At 32.2% G+C, this 15755-nt stretch overlaps 1 protein-coding gene across 1 annotated transcript in view; it reads left to right on the top strand.

The window, feature by feature from the left end:
- Positions 1-15398, top strand: part of LOC123668771 (discoidin domain-containing receptor 2-like) — a 58898-nt gene extending 43500 nt beyond the window's left edge. The window contains exons 12-18 of the mRNA XM_045602465.1: positions 337-504; positions 13316-13434; positions 13705-13863; positions 14237-14329; positions 14410-14551; positions 14632-14736; positions 15100-15398. Of these exons, the coding sequence (XP_045458421.1) occupies positions 337-504; positions 13316-13434; positions 13705-13863; positions 14237-14329; positions 14410-14551; positions 14632-14736; positions 15100-15303 (990 nt within the window). The 3' untranslated portion in view covers positions 15304-15398. The remainder of the gene's footprint in view (positions 1-336; positions 505-13315; positions 13435-13704; positions 13864-14236; positions 14330-14409; positions 14552-14631; positions 14737-15099) is intronic.
- Positions 15399-15755: the final 357 nt, after the last annotated feature.

Below are 15755 nucleotides of genomic sequence, written 5' to 3'. Positions count from 1 at the left end.
GAAACCACGGGGCCCAGCTAGTCCTTATTACTCACGCTAAATATATATTTTGAATTAGTTTGGCTGAAAGAACTCATCGCTAAGTACTATCTCAAACGGGACATAGAAATCTCATTAACTGTATCTATACGTTGTAATATTATAAGGGCTCAAACTTAAAACCTAAACACAAAATATACGTATGAGTTTTAATTGCTTTCTTATTTATAATGGACATTTAAAATCAATTGGAATTGTTATTTTGTTAATCAGGATATTTGGTACTTAACTTCTCCAGACACTTGAGGTTTTCTCTCGTGTACTTCAAGCATAATTTATTCTTATTTTTGTCAACAGACCTATCCTGACGAACGGTCGTACAGGCGAGAAAGACCACAACCAGGACTCTTTACTTCCATAAAATTACCAGAAGCCGAGCCCCCAAACGGGGTAGCGCCCCTGCTGGATTTCCCGCGGGGGCGTATGCGACCAGTCACTTTCCTTGGCGAGGGCCCACATGGCACAGTAAGTACTAATCCTTTTATAATATATAATAAACATTTGCATATTATATAAACATTTCTAACACAATGCTATGCGGTATTAAGCTAGGATATACATATAGTTGATATGCTATGATAGTGCTGTGTGGCTACGGCACTAAAGAATTTAGCCACCCCCTCTCTTCCCGTGGGTGTCGTAAGAGGCGACTAAGGGATAACAAGGTTCCACAACCACCTTGGAACTTAAGAAGCCGACCGATGGCGGGATAACCATCCAACTGCTGGCTTTGAAATACACAGGCCGAAGACGGGCAGCAGCGTCTTCGGTGCGACAAAGCCAGTACTGCGGTCACCAACCCGCCTGCCCAGCGTGGTGACTATGGGCAAAACACATGAGTTCACGTTATTTTTGGCGTAAACTTGTGGAGGCCTATGTCCAGCAGTGGACTGTATAGGCTGTAATGATGATACATATAGTTGATATAGTTTTATATTTTTAACTATATAAGCCTATATCCTAGAACATAGAATCCAAATTAGTCTACTTAATCTAGCTTCATGTCCAAGCGCTTAAATTTCATCAATGTATTTAAAATTGTTCAAACAAAAAATTAACTGTTATACTGAATGTTTTTGAGCATTTAATAACCTATTACGGCTGCCTAATATATAACTAACTCGCGGTTATAATTCCGCTAAAATCAGAAAATTATTAATGCTAAATGTAACATTTGAAAATAATAGATTAGGCTGTTTAAGATATGTCGAGTCAATTTTTAGTCAGAACTTTAACTATAATCATATGAAATGGAATATGATCAATAAAATTTACATAAAAGTAACTTTCCTAATTGCGCTAAAACTATAACACTGTCTCATGGTTTTTTAAAATCTTACACATCAAACTGAAGAAAAATAGTGACTGTCACAAGATCATTAAATTTAACGAACGTTAAAATATACTTTGTGCAACGCCGTACTTTACCTTCGGTCCCGTCTTAGTTGCTGTTATGGTAAATCAAAATCGACATCGGTTGCAACTTTAACTAACTCGTACGAGCAACCTACCCAAGCGAAGTTAATTAGATAATTGACATAGTTGATAACAAAATAACAGTAGCACGGGAGTTAACGGGATAGGTACTTATAACGATTTAAAGCCAAAAATTTACATAAACTATCGACTGAGTTACACTATTTTTAAAAATATTATTTTGTGTTTATTTTTTGCGATTGTTGCTTTGTACCGCCGCACTTCGCTATAAGATTTTAGTTCTTTAACCCTAATCATTCTAAAAATGTTCAAAATAAGCAAATCCACTTATGAATTTAAACACTATCATTACATAGTATAAAACAAAGTTACTTCCCGTTGTCTGTATGCTTAGATCTTTAAAACGACGCAACGAATTTTGATGCGGTTTTCTTTAGTAAATAGAGTGATTCCAGAGGACGGTTCATATCTATAATACATGCAGAATATAGTAGAGAAATACTGATAGTTTTAGAGGTTTCTAATGTGATGTCGTAAATATACATATTTTTTGCGCTTACATCGCAAATATATTTTTTATATTTAGTATCAGCATTGCACCCGTGCAACGCCGGAACGGGTCGCTAGTTTATACATATAATTAAAATTAGAGTGTCTGTTTTTAATATTAAAATAACCGCTTTTTAGTAAATCTAAATAGATTTATAGACGGTACTTATACCAAAAAAACTTTTTTTACAATTTTTGGCTGTCTGTCTGTCTGTTTGTTCCGGCTAATCTCTGAAACGGTTGGACAGATTTTGACGGGACTTTTACTAGCAGATAGCTGATTTAATAAAGAGTAACTTAGGCCTCATTTATTTTAGAAATTTATTTATTTTATAACTCTGCGAACTGAACAAAAACTTCTTTGTCAAATTTCACGCGGACGAAGTCGCGGACATAGCTAGTAATAAATAAATTCTGTAATTGACATGACACGAAACACTTATGTGACACATGAAAATTTCAATATTGACATCTCATTTTTTCTTTGCTGTTTTCAGTTAACATAATAGAAAAGAAATCACGTTTTTATTACGTCTCGATCACATGCTTAAAAATTCAAAAATCATTTACATTTGGTAAATTTTTAAAAACCTAGTGCACACAAATTGCAAAATCTACATACTCAAATTATTTACAACTACCAGCTGTGCCCGCGACTTCGTTCGCGTGGAATTTAACAAAGAGTTATTGTTCAGTTCACAGAGTTATAAAATAAATAAATTTATAAATTAAAAAACAAAGAAACAAAGACATACATACAGACAAACATAGACATACATACAGACAAACAGACAAAAATTCTAAAAACTATATTTTTAGCTTCTGTATCGATTGTAGTGCCGTATTTATGTATCTCATTTCATAAACATAGAATTCTACTTAAAATACAATCGCAACGCTCAAGGACAAGTCCAGTGAGTGTCTTACGTCTACTCCATACTTAGCGTTTAATTTCTATGACAAGATGTGTAGAATTTTTTTTATTATTATTTTATTATTATGTCAATAAAAATTAAAGACGTCTGGTAAGTTCAAAAGACTGCACTAAATTAAATCAGACAAAAAACTCTTATCCATATTGGCAAAAGCTACCTCTGTAAACCATCCTACCTTTGTCTGGGTAAAGTCCCCGATTTTCGTAAAAGAGAATCCTTCTCTAGTGGAATGTTACAGACTGAATATGAAATATCTCTTATGTACAGACATCACCAGTTACAATTTAAACTAGCTAGATTTCCGAACACCCGATCGACATACCTTCACCAGATGGAAATTTTAGGATCGGTTCGGCACATATCAGTGTTTATACAGCCTATACTTCTTGTTTTGCTTAAATTGAAGATATTTTCTATGTTTTTATTTTGATGACCACGTCATACCTTAAACTTTCAATGTCGGGAACCAAGTCGAGCCAACCAATGGAATTTTTATTGCTGTAATAATGATCAGTCAACCTTATCGCCAAGTATTTTTTACCGCCAAGTAACGCCAAGGTGAAAGTACCCAATACGTTATAAAAATATATGGCAATTAATCGCTAGATGGTAATTTAAAATATACAATATGTTATATATATATATATATATATATATATATATATATATATATATATATATATATATTATAATGTCGGAAAAAATGCGATTACGTACATATGTAGCTCGCCTACAACGGAGCGAAGAATAATGTTAACTTTACAGCATCGAAATTTTATTTAGTTTTTAATATAGATCGCATTTTTGTAATAAAGTCCCGGTTGTTAAATTAATTTTACTAACTTTTGAATGAGTTAGTTGGGTTTCAATAGCCTTGAAATATTTTTGTAAGACCGAATAATCCATCGCAAACAAGTGAAACAATAGCTCTAACGATCGCTTTCAACTGAGAAATCTAAAAATGAAAAACCTTTTTTCAAATACTATCCTTTGTTTTAGATATTTTTAATAATATACATAAACTTACATAGTTTTGTGTAAGGTTGAGATATTTCTTATTTAATTGGAAAAACTTAAACGTTAGTTACGTTTTGATGATTTTGATACCGTTCAATTCAAAGCCGTAGTAGGTAGTATCAATTCTGTTTAGATCTATTAATGGGGTTTCAATCACGATGCTAAATAAACTTGCAATCTTATTTTTAGTACTAAAAGAAGAAAGCCAGGTCTGTGTTTCGAGGTTTGGACTTGTTCTGCTGCCCAGGATTTTCAGCCACGAAATTGGGTTTAGAAGTGTCAGAATCATTAATACTATTTTCTTCTTTAACATTCTCTTCAATCTGGCTTACTTTATTTATTTCACTTATTTTTGGCGCAAGTTTGTCTATTTTCATAAGATTATCAATTTTATCATTTTCGGTATCACTTTTAATTTTTTCTTTAAAATCATCTTGGTCAATGACCTTTCCTTTAATATTGAAAAATAAAAATAAATCTAACATTAAAAAGATAATTATAAAAAATATAATTGTACCTTTATCAACATTGTTAGTAGACAATATTCCTAGTGGAAACCTTCACTTCGTGAACTAGTACCAAACTTCTATCATTGATATTAATTATTTCCCCTTTGACATTTCGGGACCTCGCTCTAGACGCTTAGGCGTATATTTACAGTTTAAAATGGATGATTTTATCATCTAAGTTTACTATTATTCAGTTATGCTAATCATCATACGGCCTACTATAATAACCATTAAACTACCTACTAGAGGTTGAAGGTTTCGAAATTTAGCCACTTATTTGTTTTACGACGCAGAAGATATTTATGTGGCGATTTCAAAGTATTTTGCTTATATTTGAAATAATCGATGTAGTAAAAGGTTTACGGGGACAAAATAAACGTGAGTTTCATAGTTTTTTTTTTTTTTTTTTATATAGATCAATGTACCTAAAACCGTATCGTGGATAAATCCTGGGCGATTTGGGTGACTATTCACAATATTTAAGTTTTTAATCTTATAATAATGGAATACTCATAATGAAAAACGATTACAACTGTTATTATATTTACATATTCACATGAAATATTTGTGTGACTTACCGTCTTCCACGAGTTCAACTACATTTTCCATGGTTAGTTTATTTTTAATATTATTTAAAAAATCTTCCATTGTTAAATATTACAAATGTGACTAGAAAAATCCTAGGTGAATGGTACACAAATAAATTTTGAGCGTCTTACAGGGACAAACACGTTTTAATTTTGACGTTTGTCCTGATTTTATTTCGACGTTTTGTCATGATTTTATCTTTTACAGTTTATGATGGAAAAATAACTTCGTGAAAAAGTTTTCATAGCTATGAGCTTGCTTACACTAACGCGACTAACATTAAAATCGATTTGAGTTGATTGGATCGTATTTAACATACTTAGGAGAAATGAAAAAGAACCATCTCAGCAACAGCGTATTTAAGAACACTATATGGTATATGAACTAAAAATACTTCTTCGTAGTGTACTATTACGATAATTTTGCCTTATTTTAATTCACTGCTGAGTAGATACTTTTAACTACGTAACGTAAGTTATACTGACTAAAAAGTTTATAACACAAAGTAAAAGGATTTATTACCACTATTTATCACTGACTTAAAAATTATTTTTTAATTAACTCTTAATAATTAATCTTAATTTAATCTATTATTTATTGCACAACCTAAGTTAAAAATATTAGAGAATACATTTTAAAATTAAATACTAATATTATCATTTCCATACCGTAATAAATAAATAAATAAATAACCCTTTTTATTTCTCATTTCATTTAGCATACATTTTCGTTGACAAATAAATTATCATATAGTTTGTTACATTATAATTACCTTACCAATTTACTAAAAGAAAAAATATCTCTATAAATTAAATTAAAATCATAATTGCGATAAAATGTTTATAGCTTTTAAAATTAATTTTTAAAAAAATTTACATTTAAAATTGCATTCTTATAAAAATATATATATAAACGATATAATAAGTATTTAAGTTTATTAATAATTGCGAAATATGAATAGAAAATATTGAAAAAAATTGATCAATAAATTAAAATTATCAATAGCTTAAAAAATAAATGAGAACCCCTCTATATGGTAAAGGCCTCCTCCATTTGTGACCACAGATTTCTATTCTTTGCTCCAATATGCCATTCCTTTCCTGCTATAGCTTGGATATCATCGACCCATCTTTTGCTCGGTCTTCCTCTCTTTCTTTTCCCCTTGGGTCCTTCCCATATCACCACTCGTTTGGTCCATCGAGTATCGTGCATTCTAGCCAGATGTCCTGCCCATTTCCATTTCAATTTCATAGAGTGATGTAAAAAGTCTATTAATTTTGTTCTTTTTCTTATGATGCTGTTACGTGTTTTGTTTATTCTTCTTATAGATAGGATTGATCTTTCCATTGCTGCTTGGCATGTTCGTATTTTTTCTTTTATCTGTTTAGTGAATATCCAAGTTTGTGAACCGTACGTAAGGCAGGAAAGAATACCACTATCCATTACTACCTTTTTAATATAAAGTGTCAATTCTCCTTTAAATATCTCTCTGTGGGCCCAGAATTTTTGCCATGATATATTTATTCTTCTTAATATTTCTTCAAAATTATTGTTAGAATGGAATGATACTTGTTTTCCAAGGTAAATATAGGAGTCAACATAGTCTAGGTATACGTTTCCAATTTTAATAGGTGTTTTTGTAGAATTTGTCATCAGTTTTGTTTTTTCTAGGTTCATTTCCAAACCAACTTGTTCACTTTCTAGTTGTAGTGATTGAATCATTTTTTCAAGTTGTGCACTGGATTCTGAGAATAATATTATGTCGTCTGCGAAGCGGAGGTGACTAAGGTGAGTATTTTTTATCTGGATACCGAGGTCTTTCCAGTCGAGGTTTTTAAATATGTTTTCTAGCACCGCTATAAAGAGTTTAGGCGATAGAGGGTCGCCTTGCTTCACACCTCTTTTGATTTTTATTTCTGGACCACTAGTTTCTAATTTCACTCTGCTTGTGCTCCTCTCATAGATGTCTCGTATTATGTTGCAATACGTTTGGTCTATTTTATTATCTGCAAGGGCTTTCCAGATTGATTTATGTGAGATAGAGTCGAATGCCTTCTGATAATCCACAAAGGCTAGGTAGAGAGGCCTTTGAAATTCTTTATATTTTTCTAAAATATTTTCGAGGACATGAATGTGGTCGATTGTTGAGTAGCCCTTTCTAAAACCTGCCTGCTCTACTGGCTAATTTTCATCGATTTTTTCAGTTACTAGACTTAATATGCAGGATGAGAAGAGTTTATATAGACTGGGCAAAAGGCTAATAGGTCTGTAGTTTTTTATATTTTTTGGATCGCCTTTTTTGTACAATAATATTATGTTCGACTTTGTCCATTGCTCAGGCACTCTCTGTTCTTCGGTAATTTTATTAAATAACATGGTTATTACTGGTGTTAGAATTGTTGTTCCGAGTTTTATTGCTTCGTTTGGGATTCCATCAGGGCCAGGACTCTTTTCTGGTTTTAGTTTCTCTATTTTCTGCGCTATCTCTTTTTCATTCCATACAAGAGCAGTAGATTCTTTTTGAGAGTAGAAACTGTGAGGTCCAACGTGGTCGCATGTGCTTTTTTGATCATAGAGATTTTCGAAAAATTTTGTAGCTATTTTAAGTATATTATCTCTACTAGTTGTACTGGTAGAGTTTTCTGTTAAACTTGATATCCAAGATTTACATGTGCGGAGCTCTTTATATGCTCGTTTGCAGCTTCTACTTTTAACTAGATGTTTCTCTATTATGTCTGATCTGTACATGTTGTAGTCTTTTCTAATGTTTTTATTAGTTTTTTTGTAAATTAAGCTAAGATTCCTTCTATCTTCTGAATTTTTTGGCTTCAAAATTTGTAACTGATGGCGTTGTTTAATTAGATTTAAAGTTTCTTCAGTAAGAATTGTATTTGCCTTGCTTTTCTTTACTTTTTTATCCATTTTTAGGCTTTCCAATATACATTTTTCTAATATATTATAAACAGTTTGACCCGAATATGTATTACCTATCTTTATAGCTTCTATGTTATTTTTTAATTTCTGTAAAAAAAAATCAGCATGATTTTGATTTGTTAGTGTGTAATTTGGAGACTTGTATTTTATTCGGCTTTTTTTCATTGGTATAAGTGATATTTTTGATCTAATCATTCTATGGTCTGATGAAAACATAATGCTGTTTAGAACTTGCACGTCATGGAATCGTTTAGGAAAGTTTGATAATATATAATCTATTTCGTTTGTAGTTTTTTGGTCTGGCGATTTCCATGTCCATTTCCGGCTGGGGTTTTTCTTAAAAAAAGTGTTCATAATGGACAAATTATATTCTTGAGCATAATGTATTAATTGCTGTCCTCTTGGGCTTCTAAATCCGTAACCAAATTTTCCAAAGATATGACCGTCCAAAGGGTTCGTTTTTCCCACTCTCGCATTAAAATCGCCCATTACTATTACATTTTTGCTGCAATTTTGGTGAGCTTTATGTAAAGTATTATAAAAATCATCTATCTCTGAAACTTCACACTCTTCGGTGGGTGCATAAACCTGAATAATTGATATTGTGAAGCTATTTATTTCTATGTCTAAGAGTACCGTACTACCATAATACCATAATTTTATTTTAGGTAAAGTCAACACTCTATGTTGTCTCTTTTCCTTCTCGTCGTAATTAAACTTATCTATAGAAATAAATAAAATTGGAGTGTCTATTGGTAATATTGAAATAACAGCTTTTTACTAAATTCATATGGATGTTAATGTTATAATGTTATTTTGGTACATGTACCATGTATACATGGTACATGTACCAAAATAACATTTTTTACAATTTTTGTCTCTCTGTCTGTCTGTTTGTTCCGGCTAATTTCTGAAACGGCTGGACCGATTTTGACGGAACTTTCACTGGCAGATAGCTGATGTAATAAGGAGTAATTTAGGCTAGATATATTAGGTAATTTATATTACTATTTAGGTAATAAAGAATAATTTAGACTTATTTTAGAAATTTAATTATTTTATAACTCTACGAACAGAACAATAACTTTTTGTTAAAATTCCACGCGGGCGAAGTCGCGGGCATAGCTAGTAAAATAATATAAAATTCTAAACTACCCAAAGAACTTACGCGAATTTAGCTCATTACAATAAAACAAACAACTTTAGACTTAATTTCAAATTATAAAAAACAAAGTCAAGACCATATATAAATAGCTATTCCATAAAAAGAATCACAAGGTCGCTCCAATATGACTATGTGGACCAGAAGTTCTAAAAATACTCAGTTACGAGTGTTGTTGTCTTATAGGCCAAATGTTATACCAAGAGATCAGAAATAAATGAAGCCAGAAATCACATCCATCGAAGCCATTCATGTCCCTAACTAATTAAGAGTAATAATAGAAATTATTATCTCAGATATGAACATGTAACACAGTCCATTACTTTCTATTATATCGTATAAATATGCCGTAACTAAAATGTAATGTAAAAATACAAGAGCTGTCGAAGTTATAAAAAAAAATTATCAGTGAATGTTACATGAACGACTTATTTTTACTAGTCTAGGACTTCGTTTTTCTGTACTACTGTGTGACTAATTGATAAAAATTTGTCAGTAAAACTCTTTTACGAAGCACATGTGAAGTATCTTTAGAAATTTTTAAAACACAAAAGACGAAAGTTAATATACATATGACTCTATTGTTATTAAACATCAAAATTTTATGGAATAACCATATTTAGACTTATTATTAGAAACTAGTTGTACACTTCGCACGTTGCTACGCTCTTTTTTTTTTCGGCGCACCAACTCATTAACCTTTGTGGGCTCATGCGCAACACTTTGCTGAAGATCATGACATGATCAAATGCATAGTTTACGATTCTATAAAGGAAATACGGGCTTTTAAACTTTCCTTATATAGAAGATAAATAAGTCCATTTTTTAAATATTTTGGAAATAAATTATCTTGGGAAGCCAAAGAAAAGATGAAAATTTTTGTAATTAACGGAGCTAGAAGGGTTTTTGATTAGAAATAAAAAAATAAGCAGATGAAAAATAGAGCGTGAAAGTTTCTATAGGAAATTAGGAGAATGCTCACATTATCTGTGAACCTTTTTTAAATAAAAGGAATACTTAGCACAAATTACTGCGTATCTCCTCGAAATTTTACTTTTTAATGTTGACGCCTATTAATGATACTTTTATAATATATTGTATGAAAAAAGTGTGTGATAACTCACATCTCTAGTTTACTCCTTAAGAAATATCACCGTGATATTTAATATTATTTATGTTTTTCCATTCTTCTAGGCCTCATATTGTCTCTAAAGGAGTAAGCTTCAAAAATAATATGCACATTTAAATAAAGATGTTTTGGTATTTGATCAACAAAACAAGAGCAAGCCGCGAGTAACTGATAATAATTAATTATAAAATTATCGTAAATAACTTTAAAAAATTAAAAGATTGAGTTTGTAATTACAAGATTTTTTTCTAAAGAACATCCACAATATTTAGCATTGTTGAAGATACAGAACCAAACTATTGAATAATCACATAAAACTTAACAGCATCTGAAAGTCGTCCAGCTCTGCATATTTTTTTGCGAACTCTGCTCAATGTGCAATGCCGTCACTGTCCGATATTTGCTGAATGCTGAATGCTCTTTGCACGCTTAGAATGTATTTTAAAATTGGCCTCCAGAGCCAACTCTGTTAGTTGAAATGTAAGGATGATAATAAATACGTAAATTTAATCGCACATATGAGCTAAAGTTTAATTTAAATATATTTTTAAGTAAATAGAAAAATAATAGTAGGTATTTAATAGTTGTCAATCAAATACTTCATAAATGAATAGTTAATATAGGACGAATATATTTAAAAAAGAGTGTGCTTTAGACCACACGACTGAAGTTAAACTTTCTATTTTCACTAACTTATATCTCCCTCTCAACTTCCGTTCACCTCGGCCGATCACACATTTCGTAACGCTCTCGTCACGCATTCACCAGTTTACTCCCTAAGTCAAGCGTGCGTAAAGAATATTTACTTCAAAAAGCATAACTAAATTCAAATGTAATGTGTTATGCTCTTTACTCAACATAGCCTTCGTCAATGTTGGATTTAATAACTGTGTCTTTAATATTTTATTTTCGGTGAAATATAAATGAAAACAAAGAAAGATAAAAAACGCAATTAATTAAAGTCTGAAACTCAGCTTCAAAGTCTTTACTTACTTCGTAGATTCGCGTATTTATGTATCCCGACGTTATTCGGCTGGTATCTTGTATGATAGTCGGAACTTAAAACAATACTGGTTAAGAGGGATTCCGTCGAAACTTCTGTAAACTAAATTAAATTTCACTAGATTAAATTCCGACGAGGTAATAATTGTGAGAGCGAGTTAGTTTATGCCCGTGGCGTGTCGCGAGGCTAAAGTTTGCACATCAGCCGCCCGGATAGAAAGGGGAGCGCTACGGAAAGCACGGGGCTACAAAAATGCTCATAAAAATTGATTACTGGCCATAGCAAGAAAATGCAATCTGCTCACACACAGACGCCCGCCGCCGACCACCCCAAACTCCCGCCTTAATAGCCATGAACGTTTATTTTATACTTTTACCATATTATTTACGATGTATCTAATATTTGTTCAGCACACTGTATCTAATTAATTAAACACTGAGACAGTTTTATTACTGTAACCGTCATAGAAAGAAAATACTTCTTGAGTGGATCGGGATTACTTACACCTGAATATAACTTAATTATAAACATTTGTAATATTTGTTATGTAATATAATATTTGTTTGTAATATATGTTATATGTTTGACCAAATCTCATATAAATCGCTACTAAATAATGAAGAAATAGCAAAATTTTGATAAGACTTGAAATATTTGCATAAACATACAATATAGATTAAAGATCTAAGCATACAGATGGAGGGAAGCGACTTTGTTTTATACTAAGTAGTGATGATGAAATAAAGAAGGAAACTACGTAATCATTATACTAAACTTTAATCCTTTTAGTTTTTACGCAATTTTAAGTATGCAGATATTAATTACATCGAACAGAAAAGTGATAAATATATTGAAACTAGAACAAAAGAAAGCCACAAAACGTACCACTCGTAACGTATAATAAAACACAAGCGAACCACATCACATATCATTTTGACAATATAATCGGGCATCATTTATTAGCGTCAGCATTTCGTAATTACTTATCAGTTACAAATTGTTGAATAAAAATTTCAAATATTTTTGATACAGGTTGTATGGTAAAGTAAAATAAACGTACAGGTAGTTCATAAAAATAATTAAAAGTAGAATACTTTAAGAAAAATGTTTGGTACTTTCCCATAAATTTTCACATTTCAATACCTATTTTAATGTTAGGTATATTAGGATTATTCGTATTTTATACCCTGTGCTCCTCAACTAAATATATTATAACATGTCAGCGGCCATTTCGACATTCTATGCGAAGGTCTAAAACAGTTATCGAATCCAATGATTTCCTTTCCCGCACCCCTCGATGTGAGTTGAATCATAACTACACGATTCTTTTATCTTTTCCCTATCCCTACTATTAAACTACTAGGTGGATAAAGTGGTGCCGCCCACACAATATGTTCTATCCTTTATAATATTTTAGGGAATGAAATAATTATTATATACTCGATAATAATTAAAAAAATCAAATGTTTTCTTTCACTTCACTACCACCTGTAGGCAAGTGTTCTCCTGTAATTAATGTATTATTATTTTTTCTCAAAGTAAATTATCAGGCGAGGATATACTTGTTCTTGTACAACCCTATCGAAGACTATGCACCTTGATTTTAAGCGAGCTTTTTCTCAAGATTTGCAAATCCGTTAGACGCAAAGCCATTTTCCACGCTCGGTAAACTTAGAAACTGGGCCAAAGTAGGCTTTTGTGAAATATACAGGAAATTCTCTACCTCCCCTCACTATTTACGTGCTTAAGAACTATTTCCTTGAGAACTCCCCTCGTGCCGTGGAATGAGAATGTAAATTTAAAATCCTTTTTTTTAATTTTAGGCGCACGTTTTATGTTTTCTTAAGAACTAAAACTTGAAAGATTAACAGTTGTTTTTTAATGTTTATTCAGCGTTTAGAGTATTGTTTGTTTTTTTTTTTTTTTTCAACATTTAAACTATTTTTTGTCTAAACTTGTGTATGAGTATGTGTATATATTGATTATGGTTTTAAATTATTTCTTATTTAACAGCTCCAGATTTGCGAAACGGATGGTATAGAAGAACTGAGCGACGAGGAATTACCCAGTGGGAACCGCCGCCGCCTTGTTGTCGTCAAGACCCTATGGCGCGGCTGCCATAGCGATATCAAGTAAGAGTACAAATCATTTTATTTCTTTACTAATAATGTTTTTATGTTTCGCTTAAAATATTTTTGAAATAATTAGAGATATATTTAAAAAAAGGAAAAAATAAATGCTTAAAATACATGATTATACTCTTCTTATATTCTTTATTGCACTTAATTTTGTACTGTTGTTTGTAAACATTTTTAAATAGCAACCTATCTCTTTAAGATATTTTTTCCAGCCAACCGAAGACCGACCGAGAACTAGTGTTAAAAAGCACATATACTTTCCAGGGCGGCGTTTGCCCGCGAAGCTACGTGGGGCGCTGGCCTGAAGCATCCACAACTTGCACGCGTGCTTGGATTGAGCCTGCTCGAACCTCCGTGCGCTGCCCTCGACCGCGGGGACGCCATCCCTCTCCCGACCATTTTGAAGATGGAACGCAGATTGAAGTAAGTCCTTATTTCACGTTATACGCCACGTAATCTGAATGTACCTTAAATAAGATTTAAAATTGCTGAATAACGTTATCTATAGTATCCTGTAATGTACTTAAAGTGTAGTAATTTTTAAATTTTGTATTATTTTTTCTGCATAAAGTTACTGTTAGAATTTAAAACGTAGATATTGTTAACGTTCGCTAAGTATTATAAACCTTATGGCTAATTACATGTATTGATTTAATTTTATTTCAATGACTTTACAATTTATATTCGAGATGTAATTCATTTTTGTTATTTTAAAGTCAGTAAAAAAGTCGTGAGAATATTTACTTTTGATGTGCTTTGTACTTTTATTATAAACGTTAATCTGATTTCCTAACAGTTACGCGAGTTTGATTCGTGTGTGCTGCCAGATTGCGAGCGGCATGAAATACCTAGAATCGTTCGAGTTAGTACACCGAGATCTTGCAGCCAGGTAAACTTACATGTGTGATTGCAAACTGTAAGAATTATTTTTTATTAATGCAAAGCTAATAATATAATTATTTTTATTAGAAATATAACGGTCAGCGACGGTCTCCACATTAAAGTGGCAGATTACGCAATGTTCTGCGAAGAATTTATCGGCGACTACCACATAATGGCTGATGGATCGCGCATACCCTTACGTTGGATGGCTTGGGAGAGCTTACTGATGGTAAATAGTTACTTAATATAATTATAATAAAATATAAACTGTTTATAATTTTATTGACGTGTAAATCTACTTCTTTTTAGGGTATGTACTCACCAGCTAGTGACGTTTGGTCATTTGGTGTAACAGTTTGGGAGGTTCTCACTTACTGCGTAGCAAAACCCTTCGAAGAAATGAATGATGATCAGGTAAGCAGTTCTATTACGTACACACAAAAATATCTTTGAGACACACTATTTTTACCGTTACTACTACTTATTACACTATTATTACTCCACTTACACGATTTTTGTGCTTTTAACCTACAGCTTAATAATCAAGAAAAAATAATGCACATTATCTATAAAATCATAAAGTAACGCCATCGTACAAAAGCCCTTTATTTGCATTGCATAAATAACGCATATCTTAAAGGTTTAAGCGGTTTCAATTCATTACACTAGCAACAATTTATTTACGCTAATAATTTTAGTTTCTCCTCTACTCTCTCTCTCTCTCTCTCCAGAGTCAAGCTGTTTTGATGTATATTATCTCAGAACATTGTTTGCAAGGTGGTGACGAACGCAAACGACTGGCGCTACGGGGCCCGAGGAGCACGCGTGCCGGCCGCCCCGCTGCCGCGCTGCCGCCGCGAGCTCTACGACCTCATGCACGAGTGTTGGCGACGCGAACCTATCCAAAGACCGCGCTTTCACGACCTGCATAGATTCCTCGATCGAATGACTCATGGCTACAAACCACCAACGCATCGTTAAACTCCGACAGCTGTAACACTAATTGCCAGATAATCTTATCAATTACCTAATCGATAATAATAATTTTTGTGACATGGATTAAACGATGAAAGTTTCATACGAGCTTTTAACATTTGTCTAGTTTTGAGGTGTTTAGGATTAGTATATTATCGTAAGTTTCTTAGTTTCAGCCCGAGGGTTTGTCAAATCCTAGAAATTGATAACAGACTGCGTAGGTATTGTGATAGGGTATTCGGGCAGTATTAATTACAGTATTTATATAGTAAGCCATTTAATCTAATACTTTAACTGCATACTAAAGTTTAAGACCGCTTTAACTAAATAAAAACGTTTACTTGCTATTCGCTACATCAATCCCTAGTCTTTTATAATTAGTAGCACTAGCAAGTAAACCATATTATTACTAAAATCCCTTTGGAATGATAATATCGATCTCGTCAAATATCGATAGT

Source organism: Melitaea cinxia, chromosome Z (genome assembly GCF_905220565.1).
Source record: "Melitaea cinxia chromosome Z, ilMelCinx1.1, whole genome shotgun sequence".
Lineage (NCBI taxonomy): Eukaryota > Metazoa > Arthropoda > Insecta > Lepidoptera > Nymphalidae > Melitaea > Melitaea cinxia.
The sequence above is the reverse complement of the archived record's forward strand: the minus strand, read 5'-3'. Positions and strand labels throughout refer to the sequence as shown.